Source organism: Mirounga angustirostris, unplaced genomic scaffold, assembly GCF_029215605.1.
Source record: "Mirounga angustirostris isolate CCGP_5_RB_7025 unplaced genomic scaffold, mMirAng1.0.hap1 SCAF_11, whole genome shotgun sequence".
Lineage (NCBI taxonomy): Eukaryota > Metazoa > Chordata > Mammalia > Carnivora > Phocidae > Mirounga > Mirounga angustirostris.
Genome location: NW_026991719.1, coordinates 40,414,116 through 40,434,798, shown reverse-complemented (window position 1 = coordinate 40,434,798; position 20,683 = coordinate 40,414,116). Strand labels below are relative to the sequence as shown.

The 20,683-nt window shown below is 46.3% G+C and overlaps 1 protein-coding gene across 2 annotated transcripts in view; it reads left to right on the top strand.

The window, feature by feature from the left end:
* Window positions 1-20,683, top strand: part of SLC9A7 (solute carrier family 9 member A7) — a 134,849-nt gene that overhangs the window by 70,091 nt on the left and 44,075 nt on the right. For both annotated transcript variants that reach the window (XR_010406094.1, XM_045876668.3), the window contains exons 5-11: window positions 1,451-1,563; window positions 11,344-11,449; window positions 11,770-11,911; window positions 13,599-13,704; window positions 15,176-15,264; window positions 15,357-15,470; window positions 18,147-18,258. Coding sequence is in view for 1 of the 2 variants with exons in the window: in XM_045876668.3 (XP_045732624.1) it covers window positions 1,451-1,563; window positions 11,344-11,449; window positions 11,770-11,911; window positions 13,599-13,704; window positions 15,176-15,264; window positions 15,357-15,470; window positions 18,147-18,258 (782 nt within the window). In the remaining variant the exon portion in view is untranslated. The remainder of the gene's footprint in view (window positions 1-1,450; window positions 1,564-11,343; window positions 11,450-11,769; window positions 11,912-13,598; window positions 13,705-15,175; window positions 15,265-15,356; window positions 15,471-18,146; window positions 18,259-20,683) is intronic.

Sequence of the window (20,683 nt, the reverse complement as noted above, 5' to 3'; positions counted from 1 at the left end):
CTCTCTCGCTGTGTCTCTCTCTGTCAAATAAATAAAATCTTTAAAAAAAAAAATGAGCAGGAAAGCTGGAGGAGATAAAAGGCCAAGGGCCTTTTGAGTCGCCCAAATAGGAGGGGCTTGGACTTGTCCTTTGAGAGAGACAAGCCACTGAAGAGTGACAGGTTAGCTGACCGGTATTGGTGGCAAGATGGGAAAAGGTTGCCAGAGAGCAGCCCCGTGCCCAAGTCTATTTGTGGTCGAAGGAAATGGAGAAGCAGGTGTAGTTTCAGGAAATGTCTGAAAGGAAGGGCAAAGAAGCCTTCAACAGGCAACAAAAGGCAAATCACATCTGCCTCACAGTTACTGGGAATCGAAATTGAACTGTTTAAGTGTCTGGAACAGAGCCCGGCCCACAGTAGGGAAGCACTGAGTTCTCGCTATGTATTCTCCAAAGAATTCCATTCTGGAAACAGTTCCCGAGCTCCTAGCTTAGTCAGTCTGTTCTCGGTGCCCGGGATACAGAGTTGAGCAGGTGAGCCACGGCGTGGTCCTTAAGTGGCAAGAATATTATTATTAGAGTGTTAGCTGTAGGGTACAGTGAATCTATTCTGTTGTTATTTTTATTCCCCTAACCCCTGCAGCTGCCACACCACATGCACACGCACACACGCACACGCACACACACACCCTTAGTGACATGTACTAGGCCTTTTAACACTCCTCACTCCTCCCATTTTCTAAGCTCTCTGGTAGGAAATGTGCCCCAGCCAAGTGGAACTGTTTAACTTGGGAATCTGTCTTGGACCATGTCACACCCTGCATGGCACGAGAAGGGCCCCTGCTGGCCTGCCTTAACCCCTGCAGAGAATGAGAGGTCCCCCTATACTGATGGGTATACTGAGACTTTACTAGGATGTTTACAGGGTTTTGCTCCTTTTCCCTTTTTTTTTTTGAAATAATTCTTGGCAGAGAAGGTTGGTCACTTGGATCTCCGTGGCCTGCCCGTATCTGTTTTTCTCTCTAGCTCGTCCAGCGCATGCTCATTTCCACAGCTTTAAACACACTGCCTTAGAATCCTGTCCGTTTTGTACAAGCCAGCGATTACACACTGTGAAGCGGTCTTTCCCCTCCCTTGCCTTCTCCTCCATTACCCAGCTGCTTCAGACGCCTTAAAGTTGTTGCTAATCGAGGCCCATACTTGATAGTGGTAAGTGAGCACGACTTTAAGCAATGGAGTAGTGTTCACCTGTTTCAGCAAGATGGCGTTGACTGCTAACCATTACTTGGTGCCAAAGTCTTATTTGCACGTGTTCCTGATAAGCGCCCAACGACAACAGCCGCCCAGGGTTTTCACGGAGCACCCTTGCAGTGCACAGCATTCCGGGCTACGCTGCTTGCACATTGGCCAGCCTACTCAGTGAGGAGGGTTTTCGTTTTCTCTTCTGACACAGTTTACCTTCCCTCCTTACAGAAACCTCATGTATGGTGTGGTGAAGCTCATGAAGATTGTGGGGCAGCTCTCGGATAAATTTTACTACACAGATTGTCTCTTCTTTGGAGCGATTATCTCTGCCACTGACCCAGGTATTTTGCATATTTGGCTTTGTCACCATGGCATTCCATTATTTCAGTCTTAAAATGTTCAGAGCAACCAGCGACTTTGGTTGCAGTAGACGGAGATTGTAGAGTCAGCATGGAATGATGGAGGAAGAGATCAGGAAGTGGTCTAACAGAGTTAGAGGGCTTTTCCAAGAAAGGTGTGCATTTCCCTTTTGGTTTTGTTATTAAGATTTTATTTATTTGAGGGGGGAGAGAGGACTTGCGTGTGTGCATGTGCGCATGGGCAGGGGAGGGACAGGGGGAGACGGAGAAGCAGGCTTCCCGCGGAGCAAGGAGCCTGACGTGGGGCTCGATCCCAGGACCCCGGGATCATGACCTGAGCCGAAAGCACATGCTTAGCCAACTAACCCACCCAGGCGCCCCCTTATTATTTTCGTATTGTGCTAAAAAATACATCACAAATTTTAGCATCTTATTATTATTTTCGTATTGTGCTAAAAAATACATCACAAATTTTAGCTACTTTATAGAAGTTTGTTTGTGTCTGGCTTATTTCACTCCACGTAGTGTCTTCGTGGTTCATCTGTGTGGTAGCACGGTGTCGGAGCTTCCTTCCTTTTCAAGACTGAGTAATATTCCCCTGCACCTGCACCACATTCTGTTTACGCATCTGTCCACAGCGGACACTTGGGTTGCTTCTGCCTGTATTTCCCTTTTGTCTTTCATTTTAGAATGTCTAATATGGCCATAATTTTTACACTTAGCCCGTCTTCTTCCTCGGTGTGGTGCTTTCTCCTTCATTTAGGAAATTATATCATTTCATTTAAACAAGACCTTTTCTTAGTGGAAGTGCACACCGGTACCTGCAGTGAATGTACTGTCCTTTGTAACCTCCTCTTTTGCTCAGTGTTCCTGCATAACAGCACACTGTGACCTGGTTCCTATTCATAAATCTCTTACCTTGTACTTTTTGAGTGTCAGTCGAGCCACCTCTTAAAAGTGGAATTATTATATGCCCGCCCTGCTCTGCAGCTCAAGAACAAACAAGAAAACCCTCCCTTTTCCAAGTTGGAACCTATAATTAAATCAGTTCACATAAAATAGTTACAGCTCTTCCTTCCTCTGATGTCAGCCATTGAGAGGACATCGTCAGCAAAGAACTTACAGAGAAAGAGAGGGTGCTGTCCCAGTAGTGGAGGTGGAAAGGTCTTCTCAACATCTATGATGCCCTCTAACATTCTGGACAGTAATGATTTTAAAGATACTAAGATTCTCCCCACAGAGAACATTTCTATCATCACACTGATCTGGAGGGCTCCCACGAGGCATGGTACAGTGGGGAGAACTGTTTTTGTAAATTAAAAGTCTTTTACCAGCTTCCTAAAAATCTGTTATTTGAAAACTTGGGCTATAAAAGAGAGAAAAACTTAAGTGCAGAGTTAGAAGGGAAATAAGACCAAATTGACTTCAGCTCAGGTCATGATCCTGGAGTCCCGGGATCGAGTCCCAGGAAGAAATTAATGGAACAAGCAGGGAGTCTCCTCCCTCTGACCCTCCCCCCTCTCATGTGCACGCTCTCTCTCTCTCTCTTTCTCTCACTCTCAAATAAATAAATAAAATCTTTAAAGAAATAGTAATAAATAACTAACAGGTCATCACTTAATTCAAGCATGTTTCTAAAGAGCACTCCAAAAAATAGCTTTATTATTTTCATACTACAGTGTCTATGACTATCTCCAAATATGTGTCTATTCAGAAAAAGATTCAGCATAAGTCTAAGAAAGGTGTTTAGTCTCTCTGAAAATATGTTACTAACTATACTCATCTGTAACTTTTTTTAAAAAGATTTATTTATTTGAGGGGGGTGGTAGAGGGGCAGAGGGAGAGAGAGAGAATCTCAAGCAGACTCCCCGCGGAGCATGGAGCCCGATGTGGGGCTTGATCTCACAACCCTGAGATCATGACCTGAGCCAAAACCAAGAGTCAGATGCTTAGCTGACTGAGCCACCCAGGTGCCCCCTCATCTGTAACTTTATCACTAACTTCTTCAACTACTACCACCAATAAGCAAAGGGAGGTTAGTGTAATATAAAGTTCATTGATACTGTTTTCTGACCTATTAGTGTTGCTTCATTTAATTGGATAGAAAGGCTTATTTTTTCAGATTATCTTCCTAATTGTTTACTTCATTTTAATGTATCCATGCTGTGGTAGAAATTAGTGGAAGGCATCACCATGACACACCGTTGTTATTTGGCCTGTGAAGATTGGCACAGTAAGGGTTTTATATAAATGAAAGTTCTAGAAAATTGAAAGTTTAAACTTATTAAACACCAGGACATTAACTTTAACTGCTTTTTAATGGAAATCTTTCTGAAATGTAAACTGTTTTTGTAAATTAAAAGTCTTTTACCAGCTTCCTAAAAATCTGTTATTTGAAAACTTGGGCTATAAAAGAGAGAAAAACTTAAGTGCAGAGTTAGAAGGGACCATAAGACCAAATTGACTTCTCGTGCCTGGTGCATCAAACCAAAATTCCAGTATCAGGATATGTAGCGGTCTTGACTGATATGAAGGAATCCGAGTCCTTGTCCCTGATTACATCATATTTGGCTCGAGACCCCAGTCTTCCGGTCTTGCCGTGGAAGGGGACACCATATGTGTGGGGTGGTGTAGGTGGTTCTGTGACCCGCAGCCATCTCCCTTCTGGTGTCAAGGGTGCCACGTGGACCATTACTTTAGAGGGACCCATGGTTCAGCAAAGGACAACGTACATTTCCCACCCAGAGCGCATCTCTAGCAGCTACCAGAGAAAGTGAGTTGCTCTTCCTTCCCATGAACCATTATGAACTGATTCCTCTCATTTTAATTCTGTCACTTTTACACCCCTTGAGTCGATCAGGCCTACTCACAGGCTTCAGAATCTGTGATCGGTCTTGTCAGAGAGTAATTCTTTAGTTGCATCACCCAGGCTGCTCAGTCTCTTGCTTGTCCTTTGAGACTCAGTTCCAGTAAGCCACCCGCCTACACACTCTGCCCTTACTCCCTCACTTACTCGCTCCCACAGCTCTTCAGTTAAGCCTGTTTTGTACATAACAATACTTGCCAGTTTGTAGTGAGTGTTTGCAAGTGCTAAGTGCTCTTTAGTACACAGATGAAGTGTTCAGGCTAAGTTCGTTCGTTGAATGAGCAAATTCAGGTTCTTGAATTTTCCTTCTTCCTACATCTGTCATTTTATTTTTCCCCACTCCTTTTTAGATGCTTCAGTCAATTAATTGTCATTTCTTAGTCCGTGTCCAGTTAGAGACAGCCCTTGGGACCCTGCTCTCCCTGATTTCAAGGGTCCCACTGTGGGGGGAGCAGTCCATTTACTCTCCACCTTGAGAAGCCACTCACCCAGTCTGTCACTCCCTCCGTCATCTTCCGGTTGTCCGCACCCATGCTGCTCCTCTTGCTTGGGCACAGGCTGGCTCAGGAGGGGTGCATGGGGGTCCCTGCCTTGATTTATAAAGTGATGGGCAGGGAGAATGAGAAATTGAAAGTCAGAGCAGCCAAATTCAGACCGGGGCCATGTTAAGTGTTAATTGTTATTAGTATTAACTGTATAAGCTAGCCTTTCTTGTCATAGGTAAGTGAGTTAGCTGTACATTATTGTTTTGTTTTACTACTGCTAATTGTAGTATTTCAGGAAAACGGTGTTTAAAGTCAAAAGGGCTCTTGACAATCATGGCGCTCAACCCCCCGCTTCACTAAATCTTTGGACTTGGCTGTGTGTTAAGTTCTCATAACCCATTGGCGGCTATGTGGGCTGGTTTCTGTTTTCCCCTCCAGATTTACACACTACCCTTCTCCGCCCTCCTTTGGGTGCCAGGAGGCTGATTTGTATGGAAGATTTCAAAGGTTCCTTTGCCTTCTGGTTTCCCATTGGATTTGTCCACAGGGGAGCACCAGTGGAAGACTGGAAGGAGGGTGGAGATGCAGGATCTTGTGGGCCCCCTGTGTCCCTTGATCAAAGGACATAGATCCCATCAGGTGACCCTCTCTACACAGCTCCTGGTTCAGGCAGCCTCGCCTTCTCTGGACCCTCTGGGCTTAGAGATAGCATAGGATAGTCCCTGTTTTCAGCGGCACGTACTGTCCTCTCTCTTGTGGTTTTCCCGTACTCTGCCCACATTTCCATAAACAATCCCTTCACTAAATACTTCTCAAATTGCTCAGTTGGAGGGTGTTATCTCTTTCCTGCCAGGACCCTGTGATAAAGTCCTGGGCTCCTATGTCTCCTGGGCTGCCAGCCCTGTGCTCTGTTCTTTGAGATTAGCCTCCACCAGTCTGGAGTCCCCGAGTGACTGATGTGACCAGAGGCTTCCGGTGCCAACCCCCAGCAGACATGTCATATGAGTAATGGCTAAAACTTCGCTTGGGTTCAACCACTGAGATTTTAGGAGTTTTGATGCTGTGGCCTGTTTTCTCATCTCTGAATTAGGGGAAATGATAGTACTCCCCACCTAGGGATGAGGACTAAATAAAATGTTTATCATAGTGCCTGCTTCATGGTTAGTCCTTAGTAATTGTTGTTATTATTAGCATTGTTAGTTTTTCTTCAACATTGGGTTAAAACAAGATAATTCTTTTTTTAAGATTTTATTTATTTGAGAGAGAGCAAGTGAGCATATACGAGCAGGGGGAGGGGCAGAGGGAGAGGGAACTGGGAGCCCGACGAGGGGCTTTATCCCAGGACCCTCAAGATGAGCCAAGTCAGACGCTTAACCGACTAAGCCATCCAGGTGCCCCCAAACAAGATAATTCTTATGTCACATAATAATAAACTACTAGAATAAAGGTTTTATATTAGTCTGGGTTCTTCAGAGAAACAGAATAAATAGGTTGTGTGTGTGTGTGTGTGTGTGTGTACAGAGAGAGAGCGAGAAAGTAAGAAAAGAGGTTCAGTGAATATAAAGAATTGGTTCATGTAATGATGGAGGCTGAGAAGTCCCAAGATATGCTGTTCAAAGGCCTGAAAACTAGGAGAGCCAATGGTGTAGTTCCAGTCTGGGTCCAAAGACAGGAGGGGACAATTGTCCCAGCTGAAAGACAGGCAGCAAGCGCAAATTCTTCCTTACTTGGCCTTCAACTGACTGGATGAGTCCCGCCCACCTTGGGCAGGGCTATCTGCTTTACTAAGTCTTCTGATTCAAATGGTAATCTCATCCAAAACCTCACAGACAAACCCAGAATAATGTTTAATCAAATATCTGAGGCCCCCGTGGCCTAGTCAAGTTGACAGATAAAATTTTTTTTATTATATTATGTTAATCACCATACATTACATCATTAGTTTTTGATGTAGTGTTCCATGATTCATTGTTTGCGTATAACACCCAGTGCTCCATTCAATATGTGCTCTCCTTAATACCCATCACTGGGCTAACCCATCCCCCCCACCCCCCTCCCTTCTAGAACCCTCAGTTTGTTTCTCAGAGTCCATCGTCTCTCATGGTTCATCTCCCCCTCCGATTTCCCCCCCTTCATTCTTCCCCTCCGGCTATCATCATCTTTTTTTTTTAAACATGTATTATTTGTTTCAGAGGTACAGGTCTGTGATTCAACAGTCTTGCACAATTCACAGCATTCACCATAGCACATACCCTCCCCAGTGTCTATCACCCAGCCACCCCATCGCTCCCACCCCCCACCACTCCAGCAACCCTAAGTATGTTTCCTGAGATTAAGAATTCCTCATATCAGTGAAATAATATGATACATGTCTTTCTCTGATTGACTTATTTCGCTCAGCATAATACCCTCCAGTTTCATCCACGTCCTTGCAAATGGCAAGATCTCATTCCTTTTGATGGCTGCATAATATTCCATTGTATATATATACCACATCTTCTTTATCCATTCATCTTTGACAGATAAATTTACCCTCACAAGTTTTCTGGAAGGCACCCCAGATACTGTTTATGTAATAAATAATCCAGAAAATAAGAGTTTTTTAGCCAAATCCCTAAAGGTTTTTCCTGTTGTGTTACCTGATAAGCTGTATTTAGGGATGGGTGAAAGAGACTGACCTTGTGTCTTGTGTTATGAAGATGACGTGCCCTCCAGGAACTCTAGCTTCTGGCATTGCCCCCCATAGTGATTTGAGCAGTGGATGTGTAATTACGTGGAGCAGCCTCATGATAGAGTCAACATCTGTCCTATCCAAATTGTTCTTTGCTTCCTCTCAATAAATGAATTAAACTTTTGAGAAGGAAAGCATGAGGGGGACAGTGTAGTTTTAGAATTTTCCTTAATCCCTAACAGAAATGGAGGAAGCAGGGCAGCAAAAGAAAAAACACAGAAATGCAGCTAGCTGACAGAGTACCCATGAATCCCCAAATATTATCTGCTGGGGTCAAACCACCAGCAGTGGCGAGACTCAGAGGTAGGATACAGCAGCTGTGCAGGAGGAAACAGAGGGGAGAAGAGGGGGGCCCTCTGATCATTTTGACTGCCAGGGAACTTCCCCCCAAGTATTCACATCCAAAAGGAGGGGTCCCCACTTGGAGTAAAGAACTTTGTAGGCATATCGAATAACAACAGTTAAAGCTGGGAGGCACTTTACAGGCTCCAATCTGTGGGTGACAACGAGGACATTGGAGGAGGTGCGAGGCTGCCAAGGTGGCCCGAGCCCTCAGGGCTCTCAAAAAATACCTGGTGAAAACCTTTCTGGAAGGACAGAGCCACTCCCTAAAAATAAACTGCTAAGGACCACAGACCCTGCAGTGACAGGGCTTTAAGGAGAAAGAAAGCTCAGATACCAGTGGAGGAAGAGACCAGAGGAAGTAGATTTCATGAGTATTGAGGGGGTGGCTACACTCAGAGGCCACATTTTCAGTACTTCAATGTAAAACCAGCAGAGGGAGCCCTAGAGCCGTGAAACGAGGAAAGCTAGTCTGGGTCTTCCCCTCCCCACCTCACTTAAAATGAGCAGCAGAAGTAGATTGAGATCGGACTTCATGCAAGCATATTGTAAGAAAAAATGAGGATAGCCCCTCTGAATAATAAAGTTGCATATAATTAAGTAATATCAGCAAAATAGGGTACAAAGCAGAATATTACTAATATTCCAGTAGACGCTAAAGGAAATTCAGGGAGTGCCTGGGTGGCTCAGTTGGTTGAGCATCGGACTCTTGGTTTCCGCGTGGGTTGTGATCTCGGTGTCATGGGATGGAGTCCCGTATCGGGCTCTGCATTCAGCGCAGAGTCTGCTTGTCCCTCTCCCTCTGCTCTTCCCTCCCCCCTACCCCCGACACCCCTGGCTCACTCGCTTGTGCGCTCTCTCTCTCTCAAATAAATAAAATCTTTAAAAAAAAAAAACTCCGAAAATGGAAGAAGTTAGGAAAGAACTGTATACATCAGGATTGGAAAATTTAGAAATGAGAGGAGTAAACGATAGGCATTGTGGAAAGAGCTGACAGAAAGGAACAGATGAGGAGTCCAGGCAGTAAACAAGATGTTAAAAAAAAAAAAAAGGCATTTCAAAAACTAAATTTAAAAATGGACAAAACCAAGCAGTAGTGTCAGGGTGTATACATTAGGTGATCAAGCTGTAAGGAAATGCAGGAAAAACGATTACTATAAAATGAGGCTGGTGGTTACGTTTGGGTGAAGGAAGGGCCTTGAAAGTAGGATGCAACATAGAGGGGGTCTTCCAGGGGGGCTGGCAAAATTCCGTTGCCTGAACTGGGTGATGGCTACAAGAGGGGTTGGCTTGTAATAACTCACAAAGGTAAATATTTGTTTGGTTTTGTTTTCTAATTGTGTCCGTTAGTAATGCCTTTGGTTGCCAATAGCAGAACAACCTGGCAAACATGAGTTTAAACAAATAGCTTTCTGTCTTAGCTAATGGCCCTCAGCTGGTACCACGGCTCCCTCTACAATCGGGTGTCCGGGCACTCCGTCTTTCCAGGGCACTGCCCTTGTGTTTCAGATACACATTTGCTGCCTGGTGGAGGCAAGATGACTGGGATACATCCAGCCTCCCCAGTCTCCTCCAGGCAGGAAGAGGTGACACGCAGTGCAGGGGAACTTGGGGAGGCGAGTTTTTAGTTGTTCAGGTCCTTATGGTAGAAATGAACAAAGCAGAAGGCAGCTGGACGTGAGTGTGGAGAGGAGCCTGCCTGCATGCATATATTTAGAACAGTGGTTCTTCACTGGGGGGTGATTTTGCCCCTCAGGAGACATTTGGCAATGTCTGGAGACATTTTTGGTTGTCCCAATTGGCAGGGAGTGTGCAGTGCTTCTGGTATCTAGTGGATGGAGGCCAAGAATGCTGCTTAACATCCTGCAATGCACAGGACAGCCACCCACAACAAAGAATCATCTGGCCCAAAATGTCAGTAGTACCCAAGTTGAGAAACTCCAAAATGCTTTCAGGGAGACCATAAGGTCCAAACTAATTTAATGATTTAATAATAATAGTAATACATTGCTTGTCTTTTTAAAAAATATATTTATTTATTTTTGAGAGGCAGAGAGAGCGAGCGAGAGAGCGAGTAGGGAAAGGGGCAGAAGGAGAGAACATCCAAGTGGACTCCTGCTGAGCGCAGAGCCCGATGTGGGGCTCAAGCTCACGACCCATGAGATCAGGACTTAAGCCAGAATCAAGAGTCACACGCTCAACTGACTGAGCCATCCAGGCGCCCCCGTTATTTGTCTTGTTTACTTTCATTTTTTCACGAATGTGCAGTGGGGTAGAGTTTTCCAGAGGCTGCATAACATGTGATATTGACTATCTGTTGGTCGAATGCAGAAAGAGATAAGAGAACCATCTGTCTCCCATTAATCGAGATAGTAAAGAGATGTGAAAAACTGTAAAACAAATGGCTCTCTTCTCACTTTTTTTTGTTTTGGGAAATATAATTATTTTTCATTAAAAATATGTAAAGGGGCACCTGGGTGGCTCAGTCGGTTAAATATCTGCCTTCGGCTCAGGTCATGATCTCGGGGTTCTGGGATCGAGCCCCGCATCGGGCTCCCTGCTCAGCGGGGAGTGTGCTTCTCCCTCTGTCCCTCCCCCCACTCATGCTCACTTGCACACGCTCTCTCTTTCTCTCAAATAAATAAATAAAATCTTTTTAAAAATAAGTACATTAACATATGACGGGGTTTATTCCTAATTTTAAATGCATAAATATTTAATTTTTTGTTTTATTTAATACAGTAAATATCAATGGCTATTGCCCACAAAAACTACAGCTCTTTAGGGGCCTCAGTGGCTTTTAAGAGCATAAAGGAGTCCTGAGACCAAAAGTTTGAGAGCTGCTCATCTGGAGAACAGCCGATTTTTCAATATCTAAGAAATGTGAAGACAAAGAGACATGGAATTATGTCTGGTCTGTCCTAAAAGAAGACTTTCATCATTTCACGGACTTTTGTTAAAGCCTTCTCGGTGCCCTGACCCTATGCTGGGTCCTGGGAACACAGGGGTCAGTGGGAAAACGGTTTCTGCCTTCAGAGAGATTTCAGTCTGCCAGTGGGGCCAAATCACATTCAGTGTGATTATTTTTGAAGGTTCTGTAACAGAGGTCTTTCCCCAGTGTGATGGCATTGCAGTGGAGAGCGCAGGGTTGCCCTGTGGTGTTCTTAGAAATGAGCCTCCTATCAGACCTCACTCGGATCGGGAAGATTTGTCACTTTCATTTCGTTTCATTTGTCTCCCAAACCACCCTGTCCTGCCAGAGGTAGGAATCGCCTCTATACATTTGTCACCAGTGGCTTAAGCTGAAACTAATTGATATGCTTCCTGCCCATTTTTAGTGACTGTACTGGCAATATTTAACGAATTGCACGCAGACGTGGATCTTTACGCACTTCTGTTTGGGGAAAGTGTCCTAAATGATGCTGTTGCCATTGTCCTGTCCTCGTAAGTAACAACGGTATTTCTGCCCCGGGGAAGAGAGCCTCTGGCTTCCGGCGTGCTCTGGGCTCAATTCAGAGGCTTCTCTCAAAAGTGTTAAAGATTGAACTGGGTGTTTTTCTAAGTGAGGTCATCAGTTCTGTTGATAAAGTTATGTTGCTTTGTCCACTTGGCGGCCATCTGAATGCTGATGGCAGCAGGTTAAAGGCCTACAGCACGGGGAGTGCTAGGCAGAGTGTAGATGCCTCCATTTGCCGATCTTTTTAGGTACCACGGTAGAACAACAGCGTGCTCTGTTTTAGCTCTCTCTTCTTTTTAAACCCCAGGTCTATTGTTGCCTACCAGCCAGCGGGCCTGAACACTCATGCCTTTGATGCTGCTGCCTTTTTTAAATCAGTGGGCATTTTTCTAGGTATATTTAGTGGCTCTTTCACCATGGGAGCTGTGACGGGCGTTGTGACTGCTCTAATATCCTTTTTGTGGTTTCTGCCCCCGCCTGGGTAGGATCGTGTGCTAGTACACTTGTAAGAACGAGGTCTCGGTTCTTCTTCTCAGAAATGATTTTTTTTTTTTTTCCAGAAATGAATCTTAAATCGATGTTTCCACTGGGGTCGGGGGTGGGGGGGGGGACTCCTGAAATGTGTCCCTTTGGTGAAGCATGACAGTCGAGTACGTAGCTAACTAAGAGTCTGAGAAAATGTTTGGGAGTGTGACTCTAGCATGTGCCTTTGCATTCTCTCCCTCCGGCGAACCAGCTGGGGGAGGACATTGGTTTTGGAAGCGGGGGAAAGAGCCAGGAGGAGGCTGGGGAGCAGGGGCTGCCGCACGGGAGGCTAGGAGGGGGCAGGCTGGGAAGTACTTGAGCCTCAAGCCTGCCCTCGGCTGTTGTGGGCCATGTGGGTTAACGTGGCCGTAACTACCTGGGGCCATCAGTGGCAATTACCACGAGGTGGCCTTCCTTAAGTGAAGGATTGTATCCCACTTAGTTAAAAATCCAACCAACCGACATTAAAGCAAAGTGTGGGACGGGCAGGCCACCACCCCTCGACAGGTGTGCCGAGTCCTTCGTCAAATGCTCTTTTGATGGCATTTAGATCCCTGCCATCTAGTATGACGTCACGGAAGCCACAGATGCCAGCCACGTCATCCCAGCCTGCAATCAGTATACAAATTATCACGGAGATTTTATACCCGCAATTTCTATAATAAATCTTTGCAGCGTGGCACATATTTTGCTCTTCCAGCATCTCTCAATTCGGACTAGCTCCATTTCGAGTGCTCAGTAGCCACACGTGGCTAGCGACTACCATATTGGACAGCATGGACCCAGCTGCTTTCTCCACAGAGGCCCCTGTGATGCTCTGGGGGCTTGCACTGCTCCGTGAAAGCACGCGTGAGATGGTTCCATGCTGGCCCACTGTGGAAGGGCAGTGTTACGAGGGGACTCTCTGGTCCCCGAAAGTGGCACCAGCCCCTGGAGTTGTGCATTTTATTTCTTCATTTCTCATGCATTCATGAGGCACCTGCTGTTGGACTCAGGTCATAGCAGCCCACAGAGGTCAGAGTCTCACGGGCCCAGGCTCCCTCCCCAGGCCTGCCTGAGGCACCCCCTGCACTGCAAGAACTAACCTGCCAGTCACCCCTCAGGCCAAGACCGAGCCCCTCAGAGCCATGGGCATTGCAGGGAGCACAGAAAACCTATTTCCGGTTGCTTTAGAAAGCTCCATTTTTTTTTTTTTAAAGACAGCTTTATTGAGGTAAAATTGACATACCGTACAATTCACTCATTTGAAGTGTATAGTTAAATGGCTTTGGGTATGTCACATTATTATTTTTTTTAAGTGTACAAATCAGTGGCATTAAGTACATCCACATTGTGTAACTGTCCCCACTGTTTCCAGATCTTTCTCATCATCCCAAACAGAAACAATATCACCCTTTCTCCTCTCTCCCAGCCCTTGGAAACCTTGTTTCTACTCGAAAACTTCGTTTCTGTTACTTTAAAAACCGAGCAGCAGCTTTGGGGCCCCCAAAAGAAGAGTTGAAAGGAAGGGATCACCCTTAGGGAAGAGGGGGGATCTTGGGTTCACCCTGTGTGGTTCTTGGTAGCCCCGATAACTTGTTCCCGGAGCCAAGTTCCTTGACAGGGGCCCACGTGACCAAGTTTACCAAGCTGCACTGCTTCCCTCTATTGGAGACGGCACTCTTCTTCTTGATGTCCTGGAGCACCTTCCTTTTGGCAGAAGCCTGTGGGTTCACAGGTGGGTTTTCACTACCCTTGGGCTACCCTTTCCCTCCCTGCAGCCCGGGGCTGTGCGAGCTGGAGGGGAGCTCGTGGAACAGCCGCATGGAGTTGATACACCACTCACAGAGCGTCCATATGGAGGATTGCTGGGCAAGGCTGGTATTCCACCTTAGGAATAATTTTGTTTCCCAGAGCTACACGTTTTTAAAGGATGAAATTTATTGTTTCAAGCTCAGTTGTCTCTGAGTACTCATTCCAACTGTAAGCAGATGTTTACCTGCAAAGGTTACTGAATTTATTAACCTCTTAATTGTATCATCCCCTAGATTACTGCTTCTCTCACAAACAGTAACAAACAACAGACAAAATCTGTATCCTTGTAAGGGTAACTTTGTATCATCAACTCAGATGAATGTGAACACGGTTTGTCCTTGTTTTGGCTCTGGTCTATTTAATCATTGTTTTTCAATACTATGTTTTTATGATGCCAATTTCATGTATTATTAGTGTGAGTAAACTTGCGGTTTTAGTTCTTCACATTCTCTCATCAAAAAAAAAAAAAAAAATCACTGAATTTTTCCACTAGGAAACTCAAGTACAATTGCTATACATAATCCAGGTAGTTGGGAAGCCCTTTTATCCTCTTTTCAAAATACTGCAACATATCTTTATATGCAGCATTATAAAATACCCCACTTCTTTAAAACTTGGCAATTACCTGTAAATGTATAGGCACAGTCCAGGTGCGTCAGTTGTCTTGCACAACAAAATGGTTACCATTAATCAGAAACCAAGGTAACCAAGGCTTGGATAAATGGCACAGTGCTCTGGATCCGTTTTGTCTGAAGCCCTAGACCATGCAAAAATAGAAAGCATTTGCTTGCAATTAAATTCATTGCTTCTAAGAACAGAGAACAGAGAGGAATATGACAAAAGGATATGATGGGCCCTCATGGCCTCTTTTTTTTAAAGATTCATTTATTTATTTAAGAGAGAGAGTGGGGGGGTAGGGGCATAGGGAGAGAGAGAGAGAGAGAGACTCTCAAGCAGACTCCCCACTGAGCGTGGGGCCCGACGCAGGGCTCAATCCCACGACCCCAAGATCATGACCTGAGCCGAAATCAAGAGCCGGACGCTCAACCGACTGAGCCACCCAGGTGCCCCACAGCCTCTTTGAAAGAGTGAATGCTAAATGCCAAAATCAGCGGGAGTTTAGAGGAGAGGAGAGAATGCCCTTAAAACTGGAGCAAGAAGGGAAGTCGGGGACCTTGGCTTTGAAGGAAGGCAGTCAGAAGAAGGAAAGGTTGATATGAGTGGGGGGGTGAGGGAGCTTTCAGCAATAGGAAACTTTCCAAACTATTCAGGAAGTTGTACATGTTGGGCTTGCCTACCTTGTTTTTGTTTCAGGGGGGATTTTTTTCCAGCTTCTTTTTTTTTTTTTCTCCATTGATTTTTTTTTCTTTCTTTTTTTAAAAATCTCTCACCAGGCGTTGTGGCTGTCCTTTTCTGTGGGATCACACAGGCTCATTACACCTACAACAATCTGTCAGTGGAATCAAGAAGTCGAACGAAGCAGGTGAGAGCGAGCTCTGGGTCCTCACGAGTTACCTGTGAATACAAGGGAGGAGACCCACAGGGTTTACAGCTTCCTTTCCCCATCCTGTGCAGCTCTTTGAGGTGTTACACTTCCTGGCAGAGAACTTCATCTTCTCCTACATGGGCCTGGCACTGTTTACCTTCCAGAAGCACGTTTTCAGCCCCGTGTTCATCATTGGAGCTTTTGTATCCTTTTCTGGTTCTACCGTTTTCTTTGTGGACAGGTGACCACTGCTGGGGAAGCTAGAATAAGAAGAATTTCTGTTTTGGGTGGGTGACTGAGCCAGGGCTAGTTTGTGGTGGTGTTTTCATGATGAGAACAAGAAGGTTTACGGGGTTCATAAAGCTAAATGTATTTGATTTAAGGATTAGCCTTGATCTAAGGTTGTCCTCTCGGTGTGTTCTGTGTAAGATGATTTTTCTGTTACACTGGTGCTTGGCAGGTGGTAGCTTGTTTTCTGGAGCACCCTTCTTTTTATTTATTTATTTTTTAAGATTTTATTTATTTATTTTAGAGAGAAGAGCATGCATGTGCATATGCATGCAGTGGGAGGAGCGGGGGTGGGGTGGTAGGGACAAGCAGACTCTGCGCTGAGTGCAGAGCCTGACATGGACCCAATCCCGGCACCCCGAGACCATGACCTGAGTTGAAATTAAGAGTCAGACGCTCAACCGACTGAGCCACCCAGGTGCCCCATGAAGCACCCTTCTTATTAGCAGATCTACAAGTTGGCAACTGTGTCAGTCCCAGAATCATTTTTATTTCATTGCTCTATGAATTCCAATCCAGGAGGTTCCCAGTTTGGAAGACCTGAAGGTTCTGTTACTCTTGTTCTCGACTGCACACTGGGGCAGGCAGCCCTTCCTCATGCTGCCCAGAGAAGCCTGTAGGCAGTGAGCACGCTTTCACAGGAGCGTCCGTGCTGTGATAGATCACAGTGGAAAAGACTCCTTTTTTTTTTTTTTTCCAAAAAGAAAAAGGAGAGGAAGAAAGACAAAATGGAAAAATACTTGGTTTCCTGACTTAGTTCCATTGTGAGTGCAGTTTTTGGAAGAGAGACACAGTTTTAGGGATTGGCTTCTCTCAAGAAATGAGGCACATGTATGCCCAGCAGTGGATGGAGAGCTCAGAGTTTTGCTCGCTTGGCCTCATATCCTATTGTTTTCATCGAAGTGAACTTCTCTGGGGCTTGGAACAGTAGCAGTCCAGCTCAGCCTGGATTTCAAAATACTGAGCCGGCGTCCCTTATTGCTGGGCATTTACTCTTGCCTTTTCTCAGGCCTCATGGGTAACCTAAAAAAAAAAAAAGTTTTTCTCTTCTGGGCTTTTCATTTATGGTGCAGGACTAGGAGACACTCAGCAAGCAGCTCGATAGTGACCGTGGCCTGTTGCCTTGTGGAGGCCTTCTGGTTAGAGTGTTCTCCGCTTCACCTGGGGCTCTTTTTGTTGGATTTGCACACTCGCCAGATGAACAGCTAAAAATCTGGGGGATCAGCGTTCTCGTTCTCGATTCAGAAAGCCCTTGCATGTCCTGTGGATTTGTACTCCTAGCACGGCATCCCGGGAGCCCTTGTTTACAGAGGGGTGCCTTGCTGGGAGGGCCAGCCGGGCCCCCTGGGAATCCCGAAGGCCGCCTACCCACTTGACGACCTTTGCATGGCTGCTGGATAGAATGTGCTTCCTAAGCAACTACCTGTTTCCTTCTGTTCAAAACAAAACAACACAACACAGAGCCGGGGGCGGAAGCCAGCTAAAAGCAGAAAAACAGTCAGTCCTGTACCCCCAGGGCAGGCAGAAGACAGTCCCGCCTCGCTTGTGTCTGAGACGGCTGCAGCTCGGGCCACGGGCGCGGCGGACCTGGAAGCTCCCGGTCCCTGCGGCTCCCCCGGCCATCTCCTTCTGTGACCAGGGCCGCGGGCCACTCTCCGCTGGGCTCTCGTCCAGACTCCGCAAGTGACATTTCCCTGAATTCGGCGCCTTCCGCACGCCCCCGTTTCCATGCCTCACCCCTCGGGAAGGCATTTGAGCCTCTTAGGTAGAAAAGTCTCCCCCTCCCGTTGAGTCTTGTGACGGATAGGAGTGCGCCCCCCGAAGCTTCTCACTTGTAGCGGCTTCCTGGTCACGTCGGGCCCCTCCTTGTTGGCTTCCTGCTGAAGCTCATGAGCTCGTACCCAGGAAACTTGCTCTTCACCGTTTGACCCCAAGGTTAGGCCTGCCTTCTTCTTGTGACTTTCCTTCTCACGGGACCCGAGCCACTATTTGCTCCTCTCAGCGCACCCCCCAGCCCCTGCCACGGTGCCTGAGCTTATTTCTGGACTCATTTTTAGAGAGATGGCAGACTTGGTCCACACCGGCGTAATTAAATCAAGAAGTTATAACAGGGGCGCCTGGGTGGCTCAGTCGCTGAAGCGTCTGCCTTCGGCTCAGGTCATGGTCCCAGGGTCCTGGGATCGAGCCCCACATCGGGCTCTCTGCTCAGCAGAGAGCCTGCTTCTCCCTCTGCCTGCTGCTCCCCCTGCTTGCTTTCCTGCTCTCGCTGTTTCTCTCTCTGTCAAATAAATAAATAAAATCTTAAAAAAAAAGAAGTTACAGCAGCACATGTTTAACAGGTTAGAAATTACCTCTGGTGGGAGCCAGGAGGTTGGGAAAGTTGTCTAGTTGAATCCCCACTTGTTGCTGAGATGCATTTCAAGGGAGCCTGGACAGCCTGGCTGCCTTATGCAACCCTCCTGATCTTTGTGCAGGTTATGTCCTGGTCGTGAGGTGTCAGAGCATCCCTAAAATTCTCTGCTCCACCAGAGGCCGTGGGAAGGTGCCATTCTGGAAACCTGTTGGTTCCTTAACCTCCGCCCAATGGTCAGGTTGCCATCTTCCTGGGCAGAGCTGCACACATCTACCCGCTCTCCTTCTTCCTCAACTTGGGCAGAAGGCATAAGATTGGCTGGAACTTTCAACACATGATGATGTTTTCAGGTAAAAAACAACAACAACAACAACAAAAACCCATACATGTAAAGAAAATGAGCTTTATTCGGCAGGAATGTTAGCATGATTAAAATATCATCAATAAGTTTCATAAAGGGACAGAAGTTCAAATTCCTGGTCCTTTTGTATCCCCTGCAATGCTGAGTAGACTGATGTACATGTTAGAGTTAATATTGATTTTGCAGAGTAAACTACCAAATGTGAACATTCTCCCTTAAAATATCCACATCTTCATTTTTATCTTTACCACCTGTGGGACCTGGAGATATTTAAGTATTTAAAGTGCTTGATGATTTTCTGATAGATGTTCATAACCCTTAATCTTCCAGAAGGGCTCCAGACCTAAAATTAGGAGGGCAATAGGCCTTTAATGAGAAAGAACACAGGCCAGGTCACCCAGTACCTCCCAGCTGCGGTATCCACTCTTATAAAATAATAAAATTGAGCTAATTGAGTTGAGGTTCCTCCTAGCTCCAACCTTCTCTGAAGCATTAAAACAAAAAAAAAACAAAAAAAAAAAACACTTGCATAAACAAGATGAGCCCCAAACTGGAAGTTAACGCTGTGATAGTTCTGCTTGATTCATGCTGTCTCCCAGATGCCCCCCTCTCCACCATAAAGCTGAGAAGTCTGCAGAAGCCACTGAGGGGACAAAGGACAGTAAAATATGCAGAGGTAAAGGAAGGAGAGAGCAGTTGGCATGAGCTGACAGTGCAGTAAGCGTCAGGCATTATAGACGAGACCCAAGTCAGAGGGTCTTTGCAGAGCAGAGGGAGGAGATGGTGGGGCAGAAGGCCGCAGTGATCCTTAAAGGTACTGCTGTCCTCTTGGGGGGGGCGGGGCTGCACAAGAGGCAGAGTGAGTAGCAGCCCTCGACTGTGATGTCGTAGTTCTCGGGGGGCCTCAGAGTCTTCCTGAACACTCAGCAACAGGCACTGCTTGGCGAAGCGGTTGCTCTGCGTAGTACTTACTTACAACTGCACTGACATAGGCAGCCTTTCCCTCTGGCAGATGTTCATGGAGCATCCTCTTTTTATAAGCCACAGTTCTGGGTTCTGGAGGAGACAGAGACCGCCTCCTTGCAGGGCTCCCAGTCCACTGTGGGGGAGGCAGGTGTGCAAAGAGCTAGCTTCCTCTGGAGAGAGGGTGACACATTGCACATAAAAGGTGTGGAATCAGGGTGGAGAAGAGGAGGGCCTGGGGCCATCTTTACCAGGGGGGCAGCCTTCCATCTGGGCTTGCCAGACGTGGGTCTCACGAGGCAGCAGGTTGGACAAGCAGGAGAGCATTGCCAGGGGTGGCTTTTGCCAGGAAGGGCAGCAGCGTGGTTTCGCGGTAAGACACAGGGGCTAATGCAGAAAGAGGGTGAGGTTGGATGGGAAAATTGCATCTAGGCTGCTGTGAGCCTTCAGGCGGCATCAGAACCACCTGTTGGGCTGGTTAGAGCCCCTCGCCGGGTCCCACCGCCAGAGTGATTCTGCAGGTACGGGCTGGGTGCCAAGAATCGGCATTTCTCACGTATTCTCAGCTGCCGCTGCTGGTGGTGGTTTGAGAACCACTGTTGGAGTCTGGACCACAGAGAAGCCCCAGGGCTGTGCCAAAGCGTTTGGGCTTGCCTCAAGAGCAGCTGGACCGCTTTAGAGGTTTCTGAGGAGGTCACACCAAGATCCTCCTTCCATATCAAGAAAGTGTTGCTGGAAAAGAGCAAGACCAGGTGGAGATAACTCAGTCACCTGGATAAACTTAAAGTATGTTCATTATTTCCTGTTCTAAAAGACCGAGAAGTACACAGAGCTGTTTAAAGATATCTCCTGTAAAAATTATTTCCTGCCAGGAGCAACCTCACCATCGAAAGGAACTCAGTTCTTCAGAGTGATGAAAAACCCAAGGCTTCTCTATCATATCGCTCACAGCGTTTACCTAATAAAATAAAGACAAATGGAGCACACAGTGTCTCTCTCCGACCCCCAAGTTTTCTTCTTTGAGACAGCATCCCTTTAGAGGCTTAAATATTGATCGTTGACAAAGCTGGCTGTTGGGTGGTCTAGATGTGCATAAGTGTCTCCCTGGCACCGAGTAATAGAAAATGTTAACTTCGTATTTTCATGTCACTTTTTGGAATCATTCTGTAGTGAATTGTGAAGTTCTCAGATTAGTGAATTTGCAAAATTATCAGGAAAGGTAGGAAACTATACAAACAGATATAGTGGGTATAACTTTTCATTCTCTCATACAATGTACACAGTCATTGTAGTCTGCCCCCCCCCCCATCCCCTCCACCCCCGGTGAACAGGAACTCACACCAGGTATCTATTTTAAGGACCATGGATTCAGTCTTTACTATAAAACAAATGATGAGCTTGCTTTGAAGAAGGAACAAAAGAGCTTAGAAAGGCAAACTTTAAAATGTGGG